The 22,200-nt window shown below is 41.8% G+C and overlaps 1 protein-coding gene across 2 annotated transcripts in view; it reads right to left on the reverse strand.

Annotated features, from left to right (window-relative positions):
- GMPR2 (guanosine monophosphate reductase 2) overlaps window positions 1-22,200 on the reverse strand; it is a 40,089-nt gene that overhangs the window by 11,701 nt on the left and 6,188 nt on the right. For both annotated transcript variants that reach the window (XM_068238063.1, XM_068238054.1), the window contains exons 4-8: window positions 3,845-3,928; window positions 3,576-3,749; window positions 3,388-3,469; window positions 876-982; window positions 200-242 (exon numbers count right to left, since the gene is read on the reverse strand). In XM_068238063.1, coding sequence (XP_068094164.1) covers window positions 200-242; window positions 876-982; window positions 3,388-3,469; window positions 3,576-3,749; window positions 3,845-3,928 — 490 coding nt within the window. The remainder of the gene's footprint in view (window positions 1-199; window positions 243-875; window positions 983-3,387; window positions 3,470-3,575; window positions 3,750-3,844; window positions 3,929-22,200) is intronic.

A 22,200-nucleotide genomic window follows, 5' to 3' on the forward strand; every position in this document is an offset into this window, starting at 1 on the left:
GCATGGGATCGGGCACGCTGAAACTACACAGCATCAGGATTAGGCAGTGGGTGGCAGTTTTAACTGCGGCCAGTCCTAAAGGGCTTAATCAGGAAAGGTACCTCAGTCAGTTTGATATGTACTGATATTTAATCCAGGTGTAGAATTAATGGAGTCCTTTAGGTCTTACAATGTTGACCAATGTTTATAAAGAACTTACCAAATGCTTTTGCTACATCTCCTGGACAAGTACATCCACCATCCTGAAAAAAACACGAGAGTGGAAATTTTTATAACAGTAATACTTATAACAAAATATAAAAACATATCAATATTACTAAAATTATTGATAACAAAGAACGCATTTAATTTGCAGTTGATCGCTGCAAGCTTACTTGATAAGTAAACAGTTCAACTATCCATCTCCCCGAGATTAGCCAAAAAGTAAATTGCAATGTACAATTTACATATTCTCATAACATTGGAAGGCATCAGCCTACTGTGTTTCTCCACCATCCCAGGTACTCTACCCATGTCAACCAATCCCGTACCATTGGCAAAGAGACAGGGTTTCCATCCAAAAGTCTCCCCACAAAGCACCACTGAGGTTGATGATGCAACCCCTGCCCCACTTATCTTATGATGCTTAGTATGGTATGCCTAGGGGCAGCTGTGTGGGGGAAGTGTTCTGTAATGCCTAACAGGTGTCTTTAGTATCTTCTTATGAACACATTTTAGGTAGGGCTTGCAATTTACTATTTGGGCTAGTTTTAGGGGATAGAATGATGGGTGATCTTACATTTTTAAGTTTTCATATCCTTTGTTTTAAAAAAAAAAAAAATTGAAAAAAAGAAAAAAGATAAAAGTCCATAATAAGTAAATCTGGTAATACTGACTGATATAATATGACCATTTAGTCCGTGTGCTGCATCTGCACATTCAATGACTGCACTTAGCTGTGGATATCCAACACCTGTCTTCTTTCGGGTGGTGCAGACAGAACCTAAGTGATAAAAGCAGAATACAAAATAACAGAGGCATATGTTGGAGGGAAGAGGGAATCAGAATTGGAATAAGTCTTATATGTTATGATACCGGGCATGCAACAAGTCAGTAATTCATATAAACCAACAACATAACATTAAATTTTGCCCATCCTGGTGATTTAGGTAAACGTTCTAATCTTTTCAGGTGCAATGCTACAAATGTAATGTAATGTTTTCTGCTGAAGGACATGAGAAAAGTGACTTTGGAGAGTGTGAAGTAGTTTACTGCACATGCCCATTCAAAGAAGGGTGTGATGTTAAAGTGAACCAAGACCATTTTTAGCACCCAGGGAATAACAATAGCACATTAAAATGCATGCTAATAAGGTGGCTCAGTACTAAAAATAACTTCAGTTTTACCTCTTCATTTTACACTTAAAAGTCTAGCAGAGGCTTTTTACCCAACTTCCATGGCCTGCCCGACTGCAGAAATTTCAGGCAGATATATTTGTATTTGATGTATTTATTTTATTGCACACATTAGCAGAAGTTTTCATCAGCGGGAGGGGGAACAGATGCTATCTTCACACCTTCCCTCTGGATAAATAATGGGCAGCTAGAAGGGGAGGGGGGAACATGGAAGCTCATACAGCTATTAGGAAGCAGGAACAAATTAGTGCTTGTTTTATTGGCTGAGACCAGTCTGCAGTACTGCAATTTAACATGATACTGTTTTACAGAAATGTAACATTTAAAAATCTATGCAAGTTGTCACATGCTACCTAAGCTGTTTCATGAGGTATCACTGATACATAAAACGAATCCTGCATCTGAATATTAGCAGTGAGCCTTAAAATGATTTCAAGAATAAAGGCAGTTATTCAATGAGTTGGTACAAAGAACTAAATATAGCAATCCACAGCAAGCAATCAGATTTTAGTATAAATCAGTCAGATTGGTAGACTAGTAAATTAGATAATTGGTATGGGCTGCAAATGCAAGACACATATACAAAAGAAACAATGCATAGACTGCAATAAAAGTGTTCCATTATATTTGCTTGATTTTATGATCGTATTGTCATTATAGCAAATACATTTTATTGTTGACTGTATCATGTAGCTCCTTCTTGCATCATCCCAGCTTTAGGACAAAGCAGGGTTTCGACATCCCACTGCTACATGACTATGTGTAATACCAGTCAAGTTGATTTTCTAATCTATTACCTTATAATAAGTAGCGAATTGATATAATTGCAATGTGTGCAGTAAAGAGTTCACAATGTATGGTTTTATTTGTATTGTTTATAGTAATTAAATGCTAATGCACTTTTTAAAACAACAATTTCTCACAAATATATGTATATTGTTTGCCATTTTGATGACTAAGTAATTAATCCTTCCCTGCCCTGGCCACTTGCAATACAAGTGACTGGTACGTTTTTTGATAAACTTTTAAGCATAAATCTGAGCTGAGGAGATTATTATTGTTATCAGCAGAGGGATTAAATCACTTTATATCCATCCAAAAGGAACAGAAAAACAAAACAAAAAAGAAAGCAGTCTACTTCACTCCTGTCTTTGCAAATATGACAGCTAAGAAACATCATTTCTGACTGTATTTAGTTGAATTAGAGCAGAAAATTATGGGTGGAATAATTCTGATAATTTTCATAACAAGCAATAAAACAATATTGACAGTGATGACTTCCAGTGTTAAAAATATCAAAATAATTAAAACCATTAAAAACAGCCACATGTGTGCAGCCATAACACAAGAGCTGAAGATTCTGATTGGTTGCTATGGGCTCTTTGCCTCCTTAAAGGACCACTATCACGAAAATAGTAACATTTAAAATATAAGTAAACACATACAAATAAGAAGTACATTTCTTCCTGAGTAAAATGAGCCACAAATTACAGTACTTTTCTCCTAGGTTGCTGTCAATTACAGTAGGTAGTAGAAATCTGACAGAACCGACAGGTTTTGGAATAGCACATCTGCTCATGGGGGATTCTCAGGGTTTTGTTCAGTTTCAAAATTACTAGTGAATGGCAGTGTCTCTGTCCAACTGCCAGAAAAGTGTGCAGCGAGCAGGGATGCTGGCAAACATCTTTGTATAAATTATTTTCAGGGAATGTCTTTATACAGAATAAAAGCCTTGCTGGGAAACCCCCATGAAGAGATGGACTAGTTCAAATCCTGTTAGGTCTGTCACATTTCTACTACCTACTGTAAGTGACAGCAACATAGCAGAAAAGTAATTTATTGCTCAATTTACTCTGGAAGAAACATACTTCTGATTTGTATGTGTTTACAAGTATTTTACATTTTTTAATTTTTCACAATAGTGGTCTTTTAATGCTTCCAATTGTAATATTCTTGCAAACTAAAAAGGTGATAAAGTTAAAGTAAGTAGTACCTGGCCCTATTCCAACTTTGATAATATCTGCACCTGAAAGGATCAATTCCTCCACCATTTCCCCCGTAACAACGTTTCCAGCCTGAGGATAGAATGCACCATGAGTGAGAAGATGGATGGGAAAAGTAATACACAATATCCCCAGTGAAATAAAGCAAGACTGCATGACAAAAAGAATATTTTCTCACCATGATGGTGTGCTTGGGAAACCTAGCTCTTACATCCTTTACATACTGTACAAACTGTTCCGAATAGCCATTAGCCACATCTAGACAGATGTATCGAACTTGAGGAACAGCAGCTAAAATGTCCTCCACTTGCTGGAAATCAGACTGCCCAGTCCCGGAACTCACAGCCACATTCTGAGGAACATGAAGAGTAATGCAATCAGAAACAATTGTGAATAGGGGTGCAATGCAAGACGCAGTACTAAAAGAGAACACAAGGTGTCACTCACATCTATACATTCTGGATATGTGGCTGCAAACTGCTTCCATTCCTGAACTGAATAATGTTTATGTATTGCTGTAAAAAGACAAAACTGAAAAGAGAAAGTACACAATTACTTTTGGATATTCTGACATTTGCAGATAGGTGGGGTTTATATGTGCTAAATAAATACATTAACAAAACAAACAGAAATTACTATAATTAATGAAATAGTTAAGAACATACTAATATTTAAAGTGGACCTGAACTCAGAACTTTCTCTCTGCTCTAAAAGATACACAACAGCATAATAACCTTTAAAGAAAACATTTCTTTGTTACAGTTGATACAAATCTTGCAATAAATCTGCAGTGTGGCTACGTCCTGCTTTCATGGAAGCAGATATATTAACATCCTGTGTTTACAAATTAGCTGCTCTGTTATGGCAGAGGATTAGGATATAACTGTGCTGACACAGCTATGGGATCAAATTACAGTGGTGATTAGTCACAGATGAGGGGGGGTTAGACAGGATAAACTCTCTAAATACATACAGGGTGCATTTCTATGTTATCCTTCTGTCCTGTGCAAGAGCTCAGGTCCACTTTAACATATTCATGTCCTACTATAACAAGTCCTAAAACAAGTAAGTAACATTATGCAGTCCTGTACAATTGGTGCAGATAATTAACATGCATCACAACAAGTACAAAGTATGACACAAGAAGAGAACACTATCCTGCCAACCTGAGCTTTCAAAAGTTGGAGGGAACATAGTATACAATAGGTAGGAAAAAAAGGAACTGTGGCTGATAAGAGGTTAAGAGAGAGGAAGATGGAGAGGTATGTTAAGAGAAGTTGGATTTAAAGAGACTCCGTAACAAAAATTGCATCCTGTTTTTTATCATCCTACAAGTTCCAAAAGCTATTCTAATGTGTTCTGGCTTACTGCAGCACTTTGTACTATCACAGTCTCTGTAATAAATCAATGTATCTTTCCCTTGTCAGACTTGTCAGCCTGTGTCTGGAAGGCTGCCAAGTTCTTCAGTGTTGTGGTTCTGCTATGCACTCCCCCCTCAGGGGGGAAAGAAACACACAAATGATCTCTTGAGATTCAAAAGGAAGGCTGTATACAGCCTGCTTGTGTATGGATGTATTTTCTATGTGTGGACATACTGTACATCAACCTACTTCCTGTTTTGGTGGCCATTTTGTTTGTTTATAAACAGACTTTTTAAAACTGTTTTTAACCACTTTTAATGCTGCGGGGAGCGGCGAAATTGTGACAGAGGGGAATAGGAGATGTCCCCTAACGCACTGGTATGTTTACTTTTGTGCGATTTTAACAATACAGATTCTCTTTAAGGTGTCAGGAACCGGCCCGCGGCACGCCTTCGTATACGGTTCCCGACTGCGGGTTTGACCAGGTCAAGCGGGGAGCAGCCTTATTCGAGCTACAAACAAGGCTGTGACCCCTAAAAAGCTTCTTACTGCCACCACTAGCGGTTTGCTAGACACGTCCACTCGGCTGTCGAGTGCTCAGCACGCAATCCGCGTTTTCGTATTCGGGTCAGCTTTGCGCTTTAGGCCCAATACGGGAACACCACGCACACACACGCGCAGTTGCAATCTTACACTGTAGTGAAGCAAAACCACTAACAGTCGTTCCGAACGATACTGTTAGTCACTCTGCTGTCGAGCTACTCGCACTGGCGTTTTCGTACATTGGGTCAGCTGCACGCTTTAGGCCAACGTATGACAAACGCCCCCACACACAATGCAATTACAAACTCATACGGTAGGGTTGCTCAAATGTACAATTAGGCATGGATTTATACACAGTTGCACTTCAGTCTCTTCTAGGCTATGTTAGTTTAGTACAGCAGAAGTCAAACTTATTTAAATAACAATTTAATATTCCAGAAAAAACATGGAACAATGCAGAATTTAATATATACAAAAGATGTACAAAAACAAAGTAAAAAAGTTACAAGATTAAAGTTACAAAAATACACACAAGGATATTTGCGTAAAAATAAACGGGGGAAAAAGAGAACATTACCAGCTTAGGTTAGAACGTTGTTTGACGGGAGGACGCCGTTTGTTCGACCAGGAGTCGAGATCATCCCTAGCTATGCGCTACCTCCAGGAGATCCCTGTGACTGTCCTGGACCAACTTAAATAGTCTGAAGTGTCCCCTGGGGCATTTAATGTCCAGCCCCCAGGAACTAATGCAATTTCCCCGTTTGTGTCATCACCGAACGCTTGTCCTAGTCTTCCTGTGATATGCGAACTTTAAAGGGTTCCTGTTTTAGCTTTTTGAAGGTTGCAAAATTTAACAGGCAAGATTGAATCCTAACAGACATAAAAAGGCTTCCTCAACATTATTTCCTAGCATCAAAGTTTTCCTGTCTCTGTTTTTAAAGTCTACAGAGATTTCCAACCCCTTCCAGCCGGCTGTCATGTAAATTTCACCTTCAGGTGTCAACTTCTCCTGTCCCCAAGACTCTGGTAGTCTTGCTTTGTATAATGAGAAAATGGCTGACTCTAGAGTTCAAAAGCCAGGCCGACCAGCTTACAGTGGTGTGAAAAACTATTTGCCCCCTTCCCGATTTCTTATTCTTTTGCATGTTTGTCACACTTAAATGTTTCTGCTCATCAAAAACTGTTAACTATTAGTCAAAGATAACATGATTTAACACAAAATGCAGTTTAAATGATGGTATTTATTATTTAGTGAGAAAAAAAACTCAAAACCTACATGGCCCTGTGTGAAAAAGAAATTGCCCCCTGAACCTAATAACTGGTTGGGCCACCCTTAGCAGCAATAACTGCAATCAAGTGTTTGCGATAACTTGCAACAAATCTTTTACAGTGCTCTGGAGGAATTTTGGCCTACTCATCTTTGCAGAATTGTTGTAATTCAGCTTTATTTGAGGGTTTTCTAGCATGAACCACCATTTTAAGGTCATGCCACAACATCTCAATAGGATTCAGGTCAGGACTTTGACTAGGCCACTCCAAAGTCTTCATTTTGTTTTTCGTTAGCCATTCAGAGGTGGATTTGCTGGTGTGTTTTGGGTCATTGTCCTGCTGCAGCACCCAAGATCGCTTCAGCTTGAGTTGACTAACAGATGGCCGGACATTCTCCTTTAGGATTTTTTGGTAGACAGTAGAATTCATGGTTCCATCTATCACAGCAAGCCTTCCAGGCCCTGAAGCAGCAAAACAACCCCAGACCATCACACTACCACCACCACATTTTACTGTTGGTATGATGTTCTTTTGCTGAAATGCTGTGTTACTTCTACGCCAGATGTAACGGGACACGCAACTTCCAAAAAGTTCAACTTTTGTCTCGTCGGTACACAAGGTATTTTCCCAAAAGTCTTGGCAATCATTGAGATTTTTTTTAGCAAAATTGAGACGAGCCTTAATGTTCTTTTTGCTTAAAAGTGGTTTGCGCCTTGGATATCTGCCATGCAGACCGTTTTTGCCCAGTCTCTTTCTTATGGTGGAGTCGTGAACACTGACCTTAATCGAGGCAAGTGAGGCCTGCAGTTCTTTAGATGTTGTCCTGGGGTCTTTTGTGGCCTCTCGGATAAGTTTTCTCTGCGCTCTTGGGGTAATTTTGGTCGGCCGGCCACTCCTGGGAAGGTTCATCACTGTTCCATGTTTTTGCCATTTGTGGATAATGGCTCTCACTGTGGTTCGCTGGAGTCCCAAAGCTTTTAAAATGGCTTTATAACCTTTACCAGACTGATAGATCTCAATTACAGTACTTTTGTTCTCATTTGTTCCTGAATTTCTTTGGATCTTGGCATGATGTCTAGCTTTTGAGGTGCTTTTGGTCTACTTCTCTGTGTCAGATAGCTCCTATTTAACTGATTTCTTGATTGCCTGGGGGTGACTACAGAAATTGAAGTCAGGTGTGATAAACCACAGTTATTTTTTTAACAAGGGGGGCAATCACTTTTTCACACAGGGCCATGTAGATTTTCAGTTTTTTATTCACTAAATAATAAATACCATCATTTAAAACTGCATTTTGTGTTCAATTATGTTATCTTTGACTAATAGTTAACGGTTTTTGATGAGCAGAAACATTTAAGGCCCCGTTCACACTTGCGGTTTTGTCAAAACCGCACCGGATGTCCGGACCGCACCGGAGCCGGACCGGACCTGATCCGTACGGTTCCTATCCGGATCCGGTCCGGATCCGGTCCGTTTGCATCCGGTTTCCGTGCGGTGTGAACACGGTTGCGGTCCGGATCCGGTTTCTTAAGGAGATACCATCCTGTAAATACCTGGGGTCTGGGAGGTCAGCAGAAGGGTCTGGGGTCATTGTTGGAGACAGGTGGACGTGTGGAGACCATCCGTGGATACAGAGACTGCAGTTGGGACCATGGATCCAGGCATTTTTTACTCGTAAACCTGGGAATTCTCTCTGTTGTTCGCCTCCTTCAGACATATCAGACATGTTGCTGGCAAAAAGAGCTCCAGCATGAAATCGCTGCTGCCCCACTCTTCGCTGGGCCCATGTGGTCCCCATCCAAAATGCATAGGAAGTGGGGTAGAACGTCCGGTTTTTGTAGCCAGTGTGTTGTGCGCTCTCCGGCTCTCATTGCTTTGTATTGGCCGGATGGTGCAGTCCGGCTCCGCTCCGGATACGGCTGCCGGAGGAGCCGGACCAAAAAATAGCGCATGTTGGAACGGACGCCGGAGTCCGGATCCGGTCCGGCTCCGGTCCGGCAGAACGGACGCATGTGAACGGACGCATAGGCTTTCATTGCTATTGCCGTGCGTCCGTTCCGTCCGTTCTGCAAGCGGTCCGGCTCCGGCACGGCGATTCCGGACGGCCACCGCTAATGTGAACCGGGCCTAAGTGTGGCAAACATGCAAAAGAATAAGAAATCAGGAAGGGGGCAAATAGTTTTTCACATCACTGTATTCTTCCTCAATTGGCAGCTAATTAGCAGTAGACACCTCTTCCCCTGCTGGACAATGAGGGCAGAGGTAATGTACATTTACATACAGAATTTACATGTACATACAGGCTCCCATTAACCGTTTCCTGGGGCCAGGTGGCACCTTCAAGAGCCAGACTAGCTTTTAACAGACATAGTAGACAGAAAAATGACACAAATATGTTCCTGTATTCCCTAACATCATCAGCACACCAATATATCACCACATAAGGGTTTGTTTAAACGTGTTAGAGGTAGAATAAGGCCTAATGCATGAGTTAATGAGTGAGGGACTTGTTGGGAGGTCATTGGAAGAGTGGACAGGGTGGGTGTATTTATGTATAAGGATGGAAATATAGGTGGGACATGATCAGTGGAGCAATTAGATCTGTTTTATACAAGTCGAGTTTAAGGTACCTGTTAGCTCTTTGTCATGAAACAAAATGACAAGCAGCCTGAATTTTATCCAGAATAGTGGTAAACAAGTAATGGGTGGACAGGTAAAGCTGGATGTCATCTACATACAAATGGTATTGTAGGCTAAATGAGCATATGAATTTACTAAGGAATAAGGTGTAGAGAGATGATGGTACAGGTTCAAGGAATGAGACTTGGAGAACCCCAAAAAAGAAGAGGAGTGTGAGAGGAAGGATTACTACTGACAGATTTGGAATCCTAGGTTGGAAAAAAAGGAAACAAAACAAGGCAGAGTCACCAATGGTGACAAAGTGCAGATCTGCTCAACAGAGTCAAAAGAAATAGAGAAAAGAGAGGGAGGAGAAAAAAAGTTGACTATTGACTTGGCTTCGAGGAGGTTACAGGCCACCTCAAAAGTGGTTTCAGTTGACTGTGCGGGTTGAAAGCCAACCCCAGATAGCTAGTTGAAGTTGAGACATTCTGGTAGTCTTTTGTAAACAAGGGCACATACGCAATTCACTTTTTCACCTGAGTTTTCTCCTAGGAGATAATTTTTCATCTTCGATTTAAAATAACTTTCCAGCACTTTTCAACTAAAAATGTACCAGAAAGTAGGTGAAAAAGAACGATCAAAATTATTTTGAGTATTTTCTTGCATTCTGGTGGCTTAAAACGCATTTTATTGACTAGTGTAAAATGATCACCTAGGAGAAAACTCAGGTGAAAAAAAGTGAATAGCTAGAGAGTATTGAGGGGTTAATGGAAGATTTCTTCAATATTGGAGGGACAACTGCATGATTGAAAGCTTAGAACAAAATATCAGTGAAGAAGAAGAAGTTCACTTGTATCCCTTTGTAAATTGTACTTATGTTTTTGTCTACCATTCTCCCTACCCTTCTGCCCATTCATGAGTTCAGTTTTACTGTGGTGGCCACATGCAAGAAGAAATGCTACAGCCCTACGGAACTTAAAATTATTTATATGTGCATCTGTTGTCACAAGAACATCAAGCTGCATGGAAATGGTCAGTGTTCGATGTGGGACAAACAATGGTGATAAAATGCAGTGTCTACTTTTGTCCATTTTAATATGCTAAATAATGGCCACCCAGCCATTTTCTATACTCTGGAATGGCCTAAGATAGATGAAGTGTTAGGCATCAATATCCAGTGATGGCGACAAGGTGTAGATATGGTAGATAACCAATGGTTCCATCCAACATATCCACCTAACCCCTTGCAGGACCCCAATGATGAAGCAAATTTCACTAGCTTTTTCTCTCAGCTATCATATATACCTAGCAGGTAGTCAGAAGGTGCAAGCTTTATTTCTGCTTTATGTTCTTATTTCATTTTTGAGGTGATACTTCAGGTTAAATATCGGAGTACATTCATCTTCCTCTCTCTACAAGGTATCCTTTATCTTTAGGTTACTAGGAGGCTAGTTCCTTCTTTGCTCTATGGTAAAGGCTGTTCAAGGCTTGCAGGTTTGGTAAGTTTCTTTTATATATTTATTTTTTTTCAAAACCTTCTGTGTCCGACAGTGTAATACCAGGTTGCGTAATATTTTCTTACTACCATTCTGTATACACACAGGCACCTATTCAATTCACTTTTTCTCCTAGTTGATTTTTTTTACAAGGCATCAATAAAATGCCTTATAGCCTCGCTGGCAGTATGAATGAGCCTGACTCGTCCAGGGAACAATAGATGAAAATGGTACGGGCGAGTCAGGCTCATCCAGCAGTTCTAAGGCAGAGTTTTGGTATTTTATATGCGTTTTTCATTTGCTTTAAAATTTGCATTTGCATGTAAATGCTGAAAGCAATATTGTGCACACAAACGCAAATTTTAATTAGAAAAACTGCACATTTTCAGCCACACAGCTGAAGAGTGGGGAAATTGTGGCCTGGCAGAAAGGGACAATTAAATTAAATTTATTTTTTTACGTTATTTTGTGTTTGAAACTTTTATTATACTTAAAATGTACCGTATATACTCGCATATAAGCTGACCTGTGTCCCCTGGGTAAGTTGTAGCTAAGAGAGAGGGACATCGTCACTGCTCCACGGGCGCACAGTTTAAAACAGAGTTGCCGCTTCCTCCAGAGCTCCCCGCTGTGTCCATGTCCATGGTAGCTCAGAAGCAGTGAGTGTATCAGAGTCACGTGCAGCTCTGGGAATTCCCTTGTCTCTCTACCCCGCTCGCTGTTTCTCAAGGCACCACTAGATAGCGTCATATGAGACACAGCGAACTGGACAGAGAGGCAAGGGAATCCCCAGAGCTGCACGTGACTCTGATACACACACTGCTTCTGAGCTACCACGGAAATGGACACAGCGGGGAGCCCTGGAGGAAGCCGCAACTTGGTTTTGAAGGTGCGTCTGTGGGGCAGTGACGATGTCTTGCTCTCTGCTACAAATGATCAGGGACACAGGTCAGTTGTAGTGCTGGGTTACACTCTATGTTGCCGCTGGGGTGCAGGGACATAAGAGAGAGGGGGAGCAGGCCAGCACATGTGTGGGATCATTGCACGATCCCTTATACAAGTCAGTCCCCGTGTGCTGGTGGTTATACATGTCATGCCAGCCGGCCAGTCAGTCAGTCAGTCCAGTGACATGTGTTGTCCTTATCCATTATCCTGCTAGCCAGACACTCCAGTCCACTCTTGTTATTGTTGTCCCTGCCATACCAGCCTACCAGTCCAGCCATGCCAGTCCACGTGTTTTCCTCCCTAACTTTCCAGCCAGCCAATCCAGTCTGAACTTGTTGTCCATGTCCTTGTCATGCCAGCCTGCCAGTCCAGATGTGTTGTCCCTATCCCTATACTGCTAGCCAGATCCTCGTTTTTATCATATGAAGGGTTGAAATGGTACTGAACTCAGAACTTCCTTTCTATTTATACCGTGGAGGGGGCTATACTGGGGGAGGGGGGCTTATATGCTAGTCAATCACTTTTTTCAGTTTTTCAAAGGAAAAGTGGGTACTTCGGCTTATATGCGGGTCAGCTTATATGCGAGTATATACAGCATACTAGACCCTTGCTTAACACATTTTTGTAAGTTACAGGCACACATTTCATGCACAGGAATCCAGAAGAAATTGAACGCCAGGGATTTAGCCACAAGCAAGCAAGAAAATGCTCCAAATATTTTATACCTACAGAGTGCTGAAAAGTTATTTTTTTTTTTTTTTAAAGATTCTTTATTTTTGAATTTTTCAAAAAGATAACAAATAGTAATAGCTGTTTACAGTATCTTTTCTGCACATTACAAACGTTCCATATATACAAAGAGAACAAACAGCATATAAACATATTACACGGTCAGCCAGTACCGTGGAAGAACGTCTATTTCTGCTAGTGAAGCTAATTACAGGGACGACAATAGCGGTTCCTCTGGGACATCTTGTACATACCATTTACCCATGATCAGAATCATGGGTTAGCGTATTAGCATTTTAGTCTATTTGCAGTAGTATGATTAGAAGGCTCAAGATGATCAGGTTAAGACCTTGTGCTGAAGTCCAGATTGTAGCCTATGGTGGTGGTGATAAGGAGGGGGGATTTAGGGCCCAGAGGGATCATTTCCCTGAGTTCCAACGCCATGGAAAAGATTATAGTACAATCTGGGGGCAATTATGTAAAACCTAATCTGGGATGTTCCCAAGAAACCGCTAGTTCCCTAGATACCTATTATGATTACTGTGCCCTAAAAGGGCATAGGAGACAGAAAGGGAGAGAAAGAAGAGAAACAAAACAGGTAGAAGAGCAATAGGTGGGAAGGAAAGAAAGGGATCTGGGACCGGTCTTCAGGGGACTGAGCTCGAGGGTTGCAAATGCATGGGAAGGACTACTGTCCTCCCCATGGTGCAATGTGTTATGGCCTCACTACACTCACATCAGGGGGGAGGTCTAGGAAATACTCATGTTTATGAGACTAGGCCATCAGCTGTTTAAACTCCTCAGACTCCTCATATTCATGCCACGGCGCCCAAGTACGGCTGGATTGTTCTTCTCTCTTATGCATTGTGTGGGTTAAATTTTCCATCAATTTAATTTGTTGGATCTCCCTGATCCATTCAGTCACAGGGGGTATCTGGGTAGATTTCCAGTGACGTGCGATCAGCAACCTTGCTGCATTAATCAAGTGTTTAGAGAGAGACTTCTTATATTTTCCAAGCCGTCTTGGAGTGTTGTGTAAAAGATAGTATGAGGGGTCGTCAGAGGAACTCACACCCGTAATTTTTGAGATTATGGCTTTAATTCTGTCCCAAAAAGGGGCCAATTTAGAGCATTCCCAAAGGACATGTACTAGGGTGCCCCTCTGTGTCGAGCAGCGCCAACAATTGGGATTGGAAGATGGGAACATTTTTTGTAGCCTGTCAGGTGTGTAATACCACTGCGTGAGTATCTTGTAGCCAGATTCTTGCAATTTTGCTGAGATAGAGGCTTTTTGTGATAATATAAGAATCTTTCGCCACTGTTCGTTGGAGAAGGTTTTATGCAGAGCCTGCTCCCACTTAAGCTTTAGGGAGTCAGACAGATCTGGATCAACAACAAGCAGAGAGTACAGCTGGGAAATTCCTTTAGATACAAATCCCTCCCCATTGCATAATTTTTCGGATTGAGTTAGGTTCCTGCTCAAGGAGCTCCTGGGGGCTAGGCTAAGAAGATAATGTTTAAATTGCAAATACGACCAGTGGTCTAGAGTTGGGGCTTGTAAGAGAGTGCGTAAAGTAGAGATGTCCTTCCACTCGCCGTTATTTAGTAGATGGTATGCCCTTAATGGGGGGGATTTCCTCCACTGACTGTATGCCTCTTTTCGTGTTCCTGGGGGAAATCCGGGATTATCTAATAGTGGAGTCATTGGAGAGGGCCATGGGGAGAGGTGGAGGGACCCATTAAGTCTATGAAAAAGTTTTAGAGTATCACCAATCATAGGATGCACTGTACCCTGGGGAGCAGTTGGTTTCCCAGCCCATGGCAAGTGCATTAATTGAGAGCCAACCAAGTCTCCCTCCATTTCCACCCACCTTTTGTATTGGACATGACGGTGCCAATCCACTATTCGTAATAGTACCGCAGCAGCATGATATAATGCCATGTCCGGCACTGCCATACCCCCCAAATTCTTTGGTTGTATTATCAGGGCATGTTTAAGCCTAGGCGGCTTGCCTCGCCAAATGAACCTCCTGAAGCATGATCTTATTTTCTTAAAGTAAGATGCGGGGGCTAGGATAGGTAGTGTTTGGAAGATATAGAGGAGCCGGGGGAGCACATTCATTTTGATAATATTGACTCTACCAAACCAAGTAAATTTGGCCACATCCCACCTTTTGAGGTCCAATTTAATCTTAGTTAGTAGGGGGGTATAGTTGAGGGAGAAGAGTTCCGCCGGGTCACTTGAGATCTTAGTTCCTAAGTATGTGATAGCCTTAGGGGCCCACTTAAATGCAAAGTTATTTTCTATTAATGATTGTTGAAGGGGGGTCAGACCTACGTTCAGCGCCTCACATTTCTCATAGTTGATCTTAAGGCCAGCCAGATCACCATATGTAGCAAAATCTTGCACTAGGTTAGGGACCGTAATATGGGGATTGGTGATAAAGAAAAGAAGGTCATCAGCATAAGCTGCAATCTTATGCTGTGATGTAGGTAATTGTAGGCCCATGATGTCTGGGTTGGCCCGGATGGTGCATAAAAGTGGCTCCAACGAGAGGGCGAATATAAATGGGGACAGAGGGCACCCCTGACGTGTGCCATTATAGATGCGTAAAGGCTCAGAAAGTTCCCCATTTATCTTAATCTTGGCAGTTGGTGCCCCGTATAATGCCATGATGTGAGTTAGTAGGCATCGGGGGAGCCCGACATGACATTGGCCTCAATTCACTAAGATCATGCTAGAGATAATAAGGCAAGAGAAAATTTACCTCCACACGTGAGAGAGTTATCTTACCTCTTCATTCCTTAAGTTACCTCTCCTGTAGTTAATTTACCTCCTCTGTAGTTAATTTACCTCCTCTGTAGTTAATTTACCTCCTCTGTAGTTATTTTCACATGCAGCTAATTAACAGCCTGTCTTTAACTCTGGAGTTATTTTAAGGATTGAAGAGTTAATTTAAAGACAGAAGAGTTAACTTTAGGCTTGCCTGAGGTAAAATGTTTCCTGAATACTACATGCCTTATCACCATGGTAACAACTCTAGAAGAGTTATTAAAGACAGGAGATAAGTTTAGTGAATTGAGGCCATAGTGTGCCCTCTATGAATTCCCACCGGACACGATCAAAGGCCTTCTCTGCATCTGTAGATAATAGCATCATCGGTGAGGCCTTCGACCGTGCCCAGTGGATTGCCATCAGAGTCCTCAGGGTATTGTCCCTGGCCTCTCTCGTTGGAATAAAGCCTACTTGATCGTAGTGTACTAATTGAGAAATGAAGGGGGATAAACGATTCGCCAGTATTTTAGCATAGGCCTTAAGATCAATGTTAAGCAGTGAGATGGGTCTATAGTTTGCACAGGAGGAGATGTCCTTTCCAGGTTTTGGAAGTACAGAGACATGAGAGGACAGCATGTCGTCTGGGAAAGTCGTTGGGTTGTCAGGGTCCGCAATAGAATTCAGTGCCTTAAGCAGGGGAGTTTGAAGTGTCGGTAGGTATAATTTATAGTAGTCAAGAGTAAAACCGTCAGGCCCCGGGGCCTTGCCAGTGGGCATCTGCGAGAAGGCTAATTGTAATTCAGACAATGAAATAGGCTCACCCAGCTTCTCCAGCTCTGCCTCAGGAATAGTGGGCATTCCTGATTTTTGAATGTACTCCCTTATACATTGGGGTAGAGAGGGGTCTGCTTGTTTATGGGAGTGATTATGTACGTCATATAGCTTTTCATAGAAGCTCTTGAATATGCGTGCTATTGCTGGAGTATCATAGTGTTTCCTAGCGCTGGTATCATTAATATATGGGATATAATTTGTAGCCTGCTGAACTCGAAGTGCTCGTGCCAAGAGGCGTCCACACTTATTGCCATATTCATAATAATGGCGCTGGCATCTAGAGGCTGCATAGCGAGCTTTAAAGAACAGCAGAGCTTTGAGTTTTTCACGCTCAGCAGTAAGTCCCACGAGGTCCGAATCCAGCAGTGTACCCTTATGTAATAGTTGTAGTCTATGTATCTCGCTTAGTGAATTCTCAATGGCCTCATTTCGCTCTCGTTTAATTCTGCTACCTTCTTTAATCAGAACCCCTCGGATGACACACTTGTGGGCAGCCCATATAGACATTGGGGAGACCCCCTCAACCTCATTGTCCTCAAAATAGTTTTCCAGCGCCCTCCTCACCCTTCCCTCCACCACCTTGTCCTTTAGTAGAGAGGTGTTTAGCCGCCATGAGAAGGGACCCCGCCTGCCCTCCAATATCTCAAGGGATGCAGAGACCGCAGAGTGGTCTGATAGCACACCCGGGTGTATCTCAGCTCTAGATGTTCGTGGGATCAAGTTATGCGAAATGAAGATATGGTCGATGCGGGAATAATTTCCGTGTACTGCTGAAAAGTATGTGTACTCTCTGCCTGTCGGATCACGTATCCGCCAGATATCCACAAGCTGCCTAGCTCTCAGTGCCAATTTGCATTTCAGGAGGATTCTGTGGGGAATTGCTGATCTACCTGAAGAGGTGTCGAGAGGAGGCTCGAGTGCCACATTCAGGTCACCACCCAGGATCAATGACCCTTCTGCAAAGGCGTCTAATTCGTTTAAGAATTTTTCAAGGAAGGTGTGCTGGCCCATATTAGGTGCGTAGTAAGTACCGAAAGTGTACATTTGATTATTAATCAGACCTTTAACAAGGAGATAGCGTCCTTCTGTATCAGACATATGCTGAATTTGGGTCATGTGCACCCTCTTAGAAAACAAGATAGCAACCCCCTTTGTTTTTGAATCTGGAGCATTACTATAATATGCTATGGGAAAGTGCTTATTATCCATTCTGGGGTGGTCAGCTCCCTTAAGGTGGGTTTCCTGAAGGAGCGCTACATGCACATTAGATCTTTTTAGCTCAGCCAGCAGCGACGACCTCTTCTCCGGCTTGTTCAGCCCCCTGATGTTGAGTGTTCTGACATTAAGTGATGCCATCTATCATAGTGTGAAAGCTAGGCGAACCTAGCCCCTCAGCCCAGCACCCCACACCAGACCCCGTAGGAGGAAAACAAGAAAGAGGAGAGTGAGAGAGAAATAGAGAAAAAACAAAACAAAGTAAGAGAAAAAGAAAAGGAAGAACAAACTTCCATTGGTGTGACTCCCGGGGGAAAGCTCCCCCGGGGCACACCACTCCAGTTAGGCCAGCCCTCTCATTCAAGCTTGAAGAGAGGGGGAAATTACCAGTGCACTGGCCCATGAGGGAGAGGGAAAGAAGCCAAAACATGAACCGTAACCTCCTAGAACTCCCGGCTCTTACATTACACACTTCAATCAGAAAACAACAACATTTCAACCCCATTTTCTAACCCGTTGGTAGTTTAGGACCATAACGCTAGGCTAATACAATCTAATATAATGCAAGTATACAATGACATCTGACCAAGGCATAACATGTTTTGTATCCTATGACCCACCAGCCCCGCCACCCAGCCCACTCCCACCCAGCCCAACAGACCCATAGTATTCCCACCCCCGCAACACTGTATTCAGGCGGGAGTGATTAACGTTCAGGTGGCCGTCCTGTGGGGATGAGGATCCCAGTACATTTCGAGCAATAGATCGTGATCTGCATACCCCCTGATTTGCTTTATGCATAAGAAATGTGCATGCGGGGGGGGGGGGGGGGATTCAAGTGACCGCTAAGTAGGGTGGGGAGGGAGGGGGGGGGGGGCCACATCAGGATCGCCTCAGAAAAAGTCAAATGTCACCTCTTAGGAAAAATAAAGTTGTATTAAGAGTACTTCTCTCAGGTGTCCCTGGAAGTGGAGCTTCTCGGCCTTCTTTCTCGCTGAGGGCGGGCAAACTCCACCGAATCCGGCTCCCATTCCGGCGCTGCAACCGTTGCGATCCCCAGGGTTTTAAAAAAGTCAGGTAGATCCCTTGGGTGCTTGAGGGTAGCTGATTTGGAGCCTAGTGTCACATAAAGTTGGAACGGAAAGCCCCATTTGTACTCTGCTCCAGCCTGGTGTAGCGCCTGTAGGATTGGTTTCAGCGCCCTTCTTTGTGCCAGTGTGGAGGGGGCGAGGTCTTGGTAGAAGGTTACAGTGGCACCATCGAAATCATAGGACCCTACCGATCTGGCTGCGGACATGATAGCCTCTTTGAGGGGATAGTCATGGATCCTGCATATTACATCCTGCGGGGGTTCGGTTCCTTTGGGCATTGCGCGCAGCGCGCGGTGGGCTCTGTCCATCTTCACTGGAGTGCCCACTGGTCTATCAAGCAGCCCATTAAAGATACCTTGTAGAGTGGCTGAGAGATCGTCTGCTCTGGTGGCCTCAGGAAGCCCCCGTATCCGCACATTGTTCCTCCGGCTCCTATTTTGTAGATCCTCCATCTGAGAGCGTGTCTGACTTTGCCGGAGCTCCATCTTCTCTCTGCTTTCTTTTAGCGCTGCGATTTCAGACTTAAGTGCTACTACGTCTGCCTCCAGGCTGCTTACCCTCTGTGTCGCAGAGGTTATATCTGCCCTCAGCGCGGAAATCTCTTCTTTTGTAGAGCTGACAATTTGTTCCGTCTGCTGCTGCATGTCGGCCTTAGTGGGCATCTCCCTTAAGTATGCCCATAGTTCCTCCATTGCTCGTGCTTTCCCTGTTGAGCCAGGAGAGCTTGCCGGGGAAGTGCCCGAGGCCGGCGTGTCCGCCATCTTGGATGTCTTGCTGCGGGTAGCTCTGGGAGAGAAATAGCTATCTAGCGTCTCTTTTGCTCTCCTTGGGGTCTTGCTGCGGGATAGTCTGCCTTTAGAGCGATTTGCCATACCATTCCGGGCAGAAATAGGGTAAGTTATCCGAGGTATTAGTGCGGATTAAGCTGCATGTGGCCGGGAGCTCTTCTTCTTCACGTCCTCACGCGGCCATGCTTAGCTCCGCCCCCCCCTGAAAAGTTATTTTAAACATAAGACAACAATTATCTTGTAGGAGAAAACTTTAGAGAAAAAGTGAATTGAATGAAGGCCATAGGGCCTGATCCAATTTACTTTTTCTCCAACTAGATATTTTTTTTTTTCTGTTTAAAATAACTTTTCAACACTCTGTAATTGAAAGAGTACCAAAACGTAGGGGAAAAAAGTACTGTCAAAGTTATTCTGAGCATTTTCATGCTTGGTAGTGGCTTAAAAAGGCATCCTACCTAATAAAACCACCGATGTCTGCGTCCACCTACATCCGTGTGTGCTGGCGCCATACTGCACAGGTGCAGGGCCGCGTATGAGCAGGGGCCATGATTGTGTGTGGGGCTGAGACTGCGACCCTGCACATGCACAGTACGGCAGGAGGCACTGTACAACCAAGTGTCCGTTTATGAATGGGCCTAATGGCTAGTTTTATTTATATGTGAAAATATCACTGACAAAACTTCTCCTAGGAGAAAAAATGAATTGGATCAGATCCATAGGGCCATATGCAATTCACTTTTTCTCCTGACTTCTCTCTTATGTGATATTTTCACACCTTGTCATAAAATGTCTTTTAAACCACCAGCAAGCAAGAAAATAATAAACATTATTTTCATAGTAATTTTTTCACCTACTTTGTGGTACTTTTTCAAGCGTAAAATGCTTAAAAGTTATTTTAAAGAGAAGATGAAAATTATCTCCAATGAGATAACTTAGGAGAAAAAGTTAATTGCATACGGGCCATAGTCTCTTATGTAATGACACAATGCAGGATGGAAAGGAAAAACATGCTAAATTACTGATTGCATGATTGGAGAAATGAGTAACTATAATTAAAAATACAGCAGAATCTCGTTATAGTAAACTCTCATATAGTAAACTCAGTCTCAGCAAATGCATCTGTATAAATATACTATGTAGGACCAATTCTGATATAGTAAACTTCTGATATAGTTAACTACTTTTCCTGGTCCTTTGGAGTTTACTACAAAGGGATTCTACTGTAGCTAGTTTGGCCCTAAGGATGTGAACACACTGCAAAGATGTTGTAGCATTCCTTAAAGTGGTCCGAAAGCTAGCATTTCTACTTTGCTCAAAAAGATTCCTCACAGCTTGAAAGCTACTATCCCAGAAAAAAATTGTAGCAGAACATCACTGAAATGGTTAAACAAAAGCACTTCCGCCTGTTATTCAACTTCAATCCGCATCCAAACTGTAGATAACAGTATATTTGTTTACATTCCAATGTTGTTACGTTTGTAAACACAGTCTAACAAGTGAAAAGGAACTCTCTGTGCTTCAGGCACACACACAGTTCAGAAAATCTCATTAGAAGATGTTAAAACGTAATAAAAAGCAGTTTGAATAAAATGCAATGCCAGCTTTCAGGGTACAATGAATAAACTACACTTTGGAAACCATATGTACAAAAGCAAAATATGATAACGGTATGAGTAATAAAAAGTAGGAAAACACATTTTTATTGAATGTTATGTCGGAGTTTCAGACCACTTTAAAGGGAATCTGAACTGAAAATAAACTTACAATATAATGAATTGTATGTGTAGTACAGCTAAGAAATAGAACATTAGTAGCACAGATATGAGAATCATATTATTTTCAGTACAGGAAGAGTTAAGCAACTTTATTTGTTATCTATGCAAAAGAACTTCTCTGAGCTCTCTGACTAATTTAGTCAGAGAGCAGTGCTGTTTTCTGAAGCACTTATATATTAAAGAAGCAATAAAAGACAACCTAAGATACAATTTTACTACAGAGGAGTTCAAAAGGTCATTAGCTCTGCTCTGATTCATAATTTAAAATGCAGAGTGTAGTTTGTAAACTGCAAATATTAACCACTTCAGCTCCACAGGGTTTTTTGCTTAAAATCCAGAGCAATTTTCACATTTCAGCGCTCCTCCCATTCATTCACCAATAACTTTATTGCTACTCATCAGATGTAAATGATCTATATCTTGTTTTTTTTGCCACAAATTATGCTTTGTGAGGGTGATATTTGCTTTTAGTAATTATGCTATTATCTGTGCATTTTAAAGGGAAAAATGAGAAAAAAAAGAAAAAATACACTATTTCTCCATTTCCATGCACTATAGTTTTCAAATAAACAATGTTACCATAGGTAAAACCCACACATTGTATTTGCTAATTTGTCCTGGTTATCTCAACATTTAAATAATGTTCCTAGTACAATGTATGGCGATAATATATTAGTTTCTGGTTTGTGTTTTTTGTTTTCTCATTGTACTCTATCAGTAATTAAAAAGCCCTTATCTTCATGATTAACAGTAATACACTCTCATGGCATACATATTTTAAAAGCTAAGTCCCTAGGGTAACTATGTATTCTCTTTTCAATGCTGTCACTTTTGTTTTTTTTTACTAGTATTTATTTAGGGGTATAGAGTACATGTAAATAACAGTTTTATTGCTTTTCATTCAGTTTTCCGGTAAAAAAAATCACATGACTTATCCCTCAGTTGTCAAACACCACAAAATCTATTCTCTCACTTGTCACGGTTAAAATGATACCCTATATACATAATCAGATAGCTTATTGGGCATACAGCACACTGTTTACCACAAGTACGCCTATCTACTCCCCTGAGATTCAAGTAAAGTTTTGTGGGGAGTAGATAAGCGTAGCAAGGGAGGTAAAGTGGTTAAAGAATGATGCAATGTTATAAAAAAAATATACAACTGAAAATAAAAATATGAGACTCTTTTCTTTGCTACTAATGTTATCTTAATTATCCGTACTACACATACAATTCATTATATCATACCTTTTTTTTAGCTTCAGCGTCACTTTAATACTGTTATCTATACTTAAATTTCTATTTTTGAAAGTTTGTAAGTTAACAAAACAAACATTAAAGTTTAGAATCTAAAAAAAA

The sequence above is a fragment of the Hyperolius riggenbachi genome, chromosome 1 (assembly GCF_040937935.1).
Source record: "Hyperolius riggenbachi isolate aHypRig1 chromosome 1, aHypRig1.pri, whole genome shotgun sequence".
NCBI classification, from domain to species: domain Eukaryota; kingdom Metazoa; phylum Chordata; class Amphibia; order Anura; family Hyperoliidae; genus Hyperolius; species Hyperolius riggenbachi.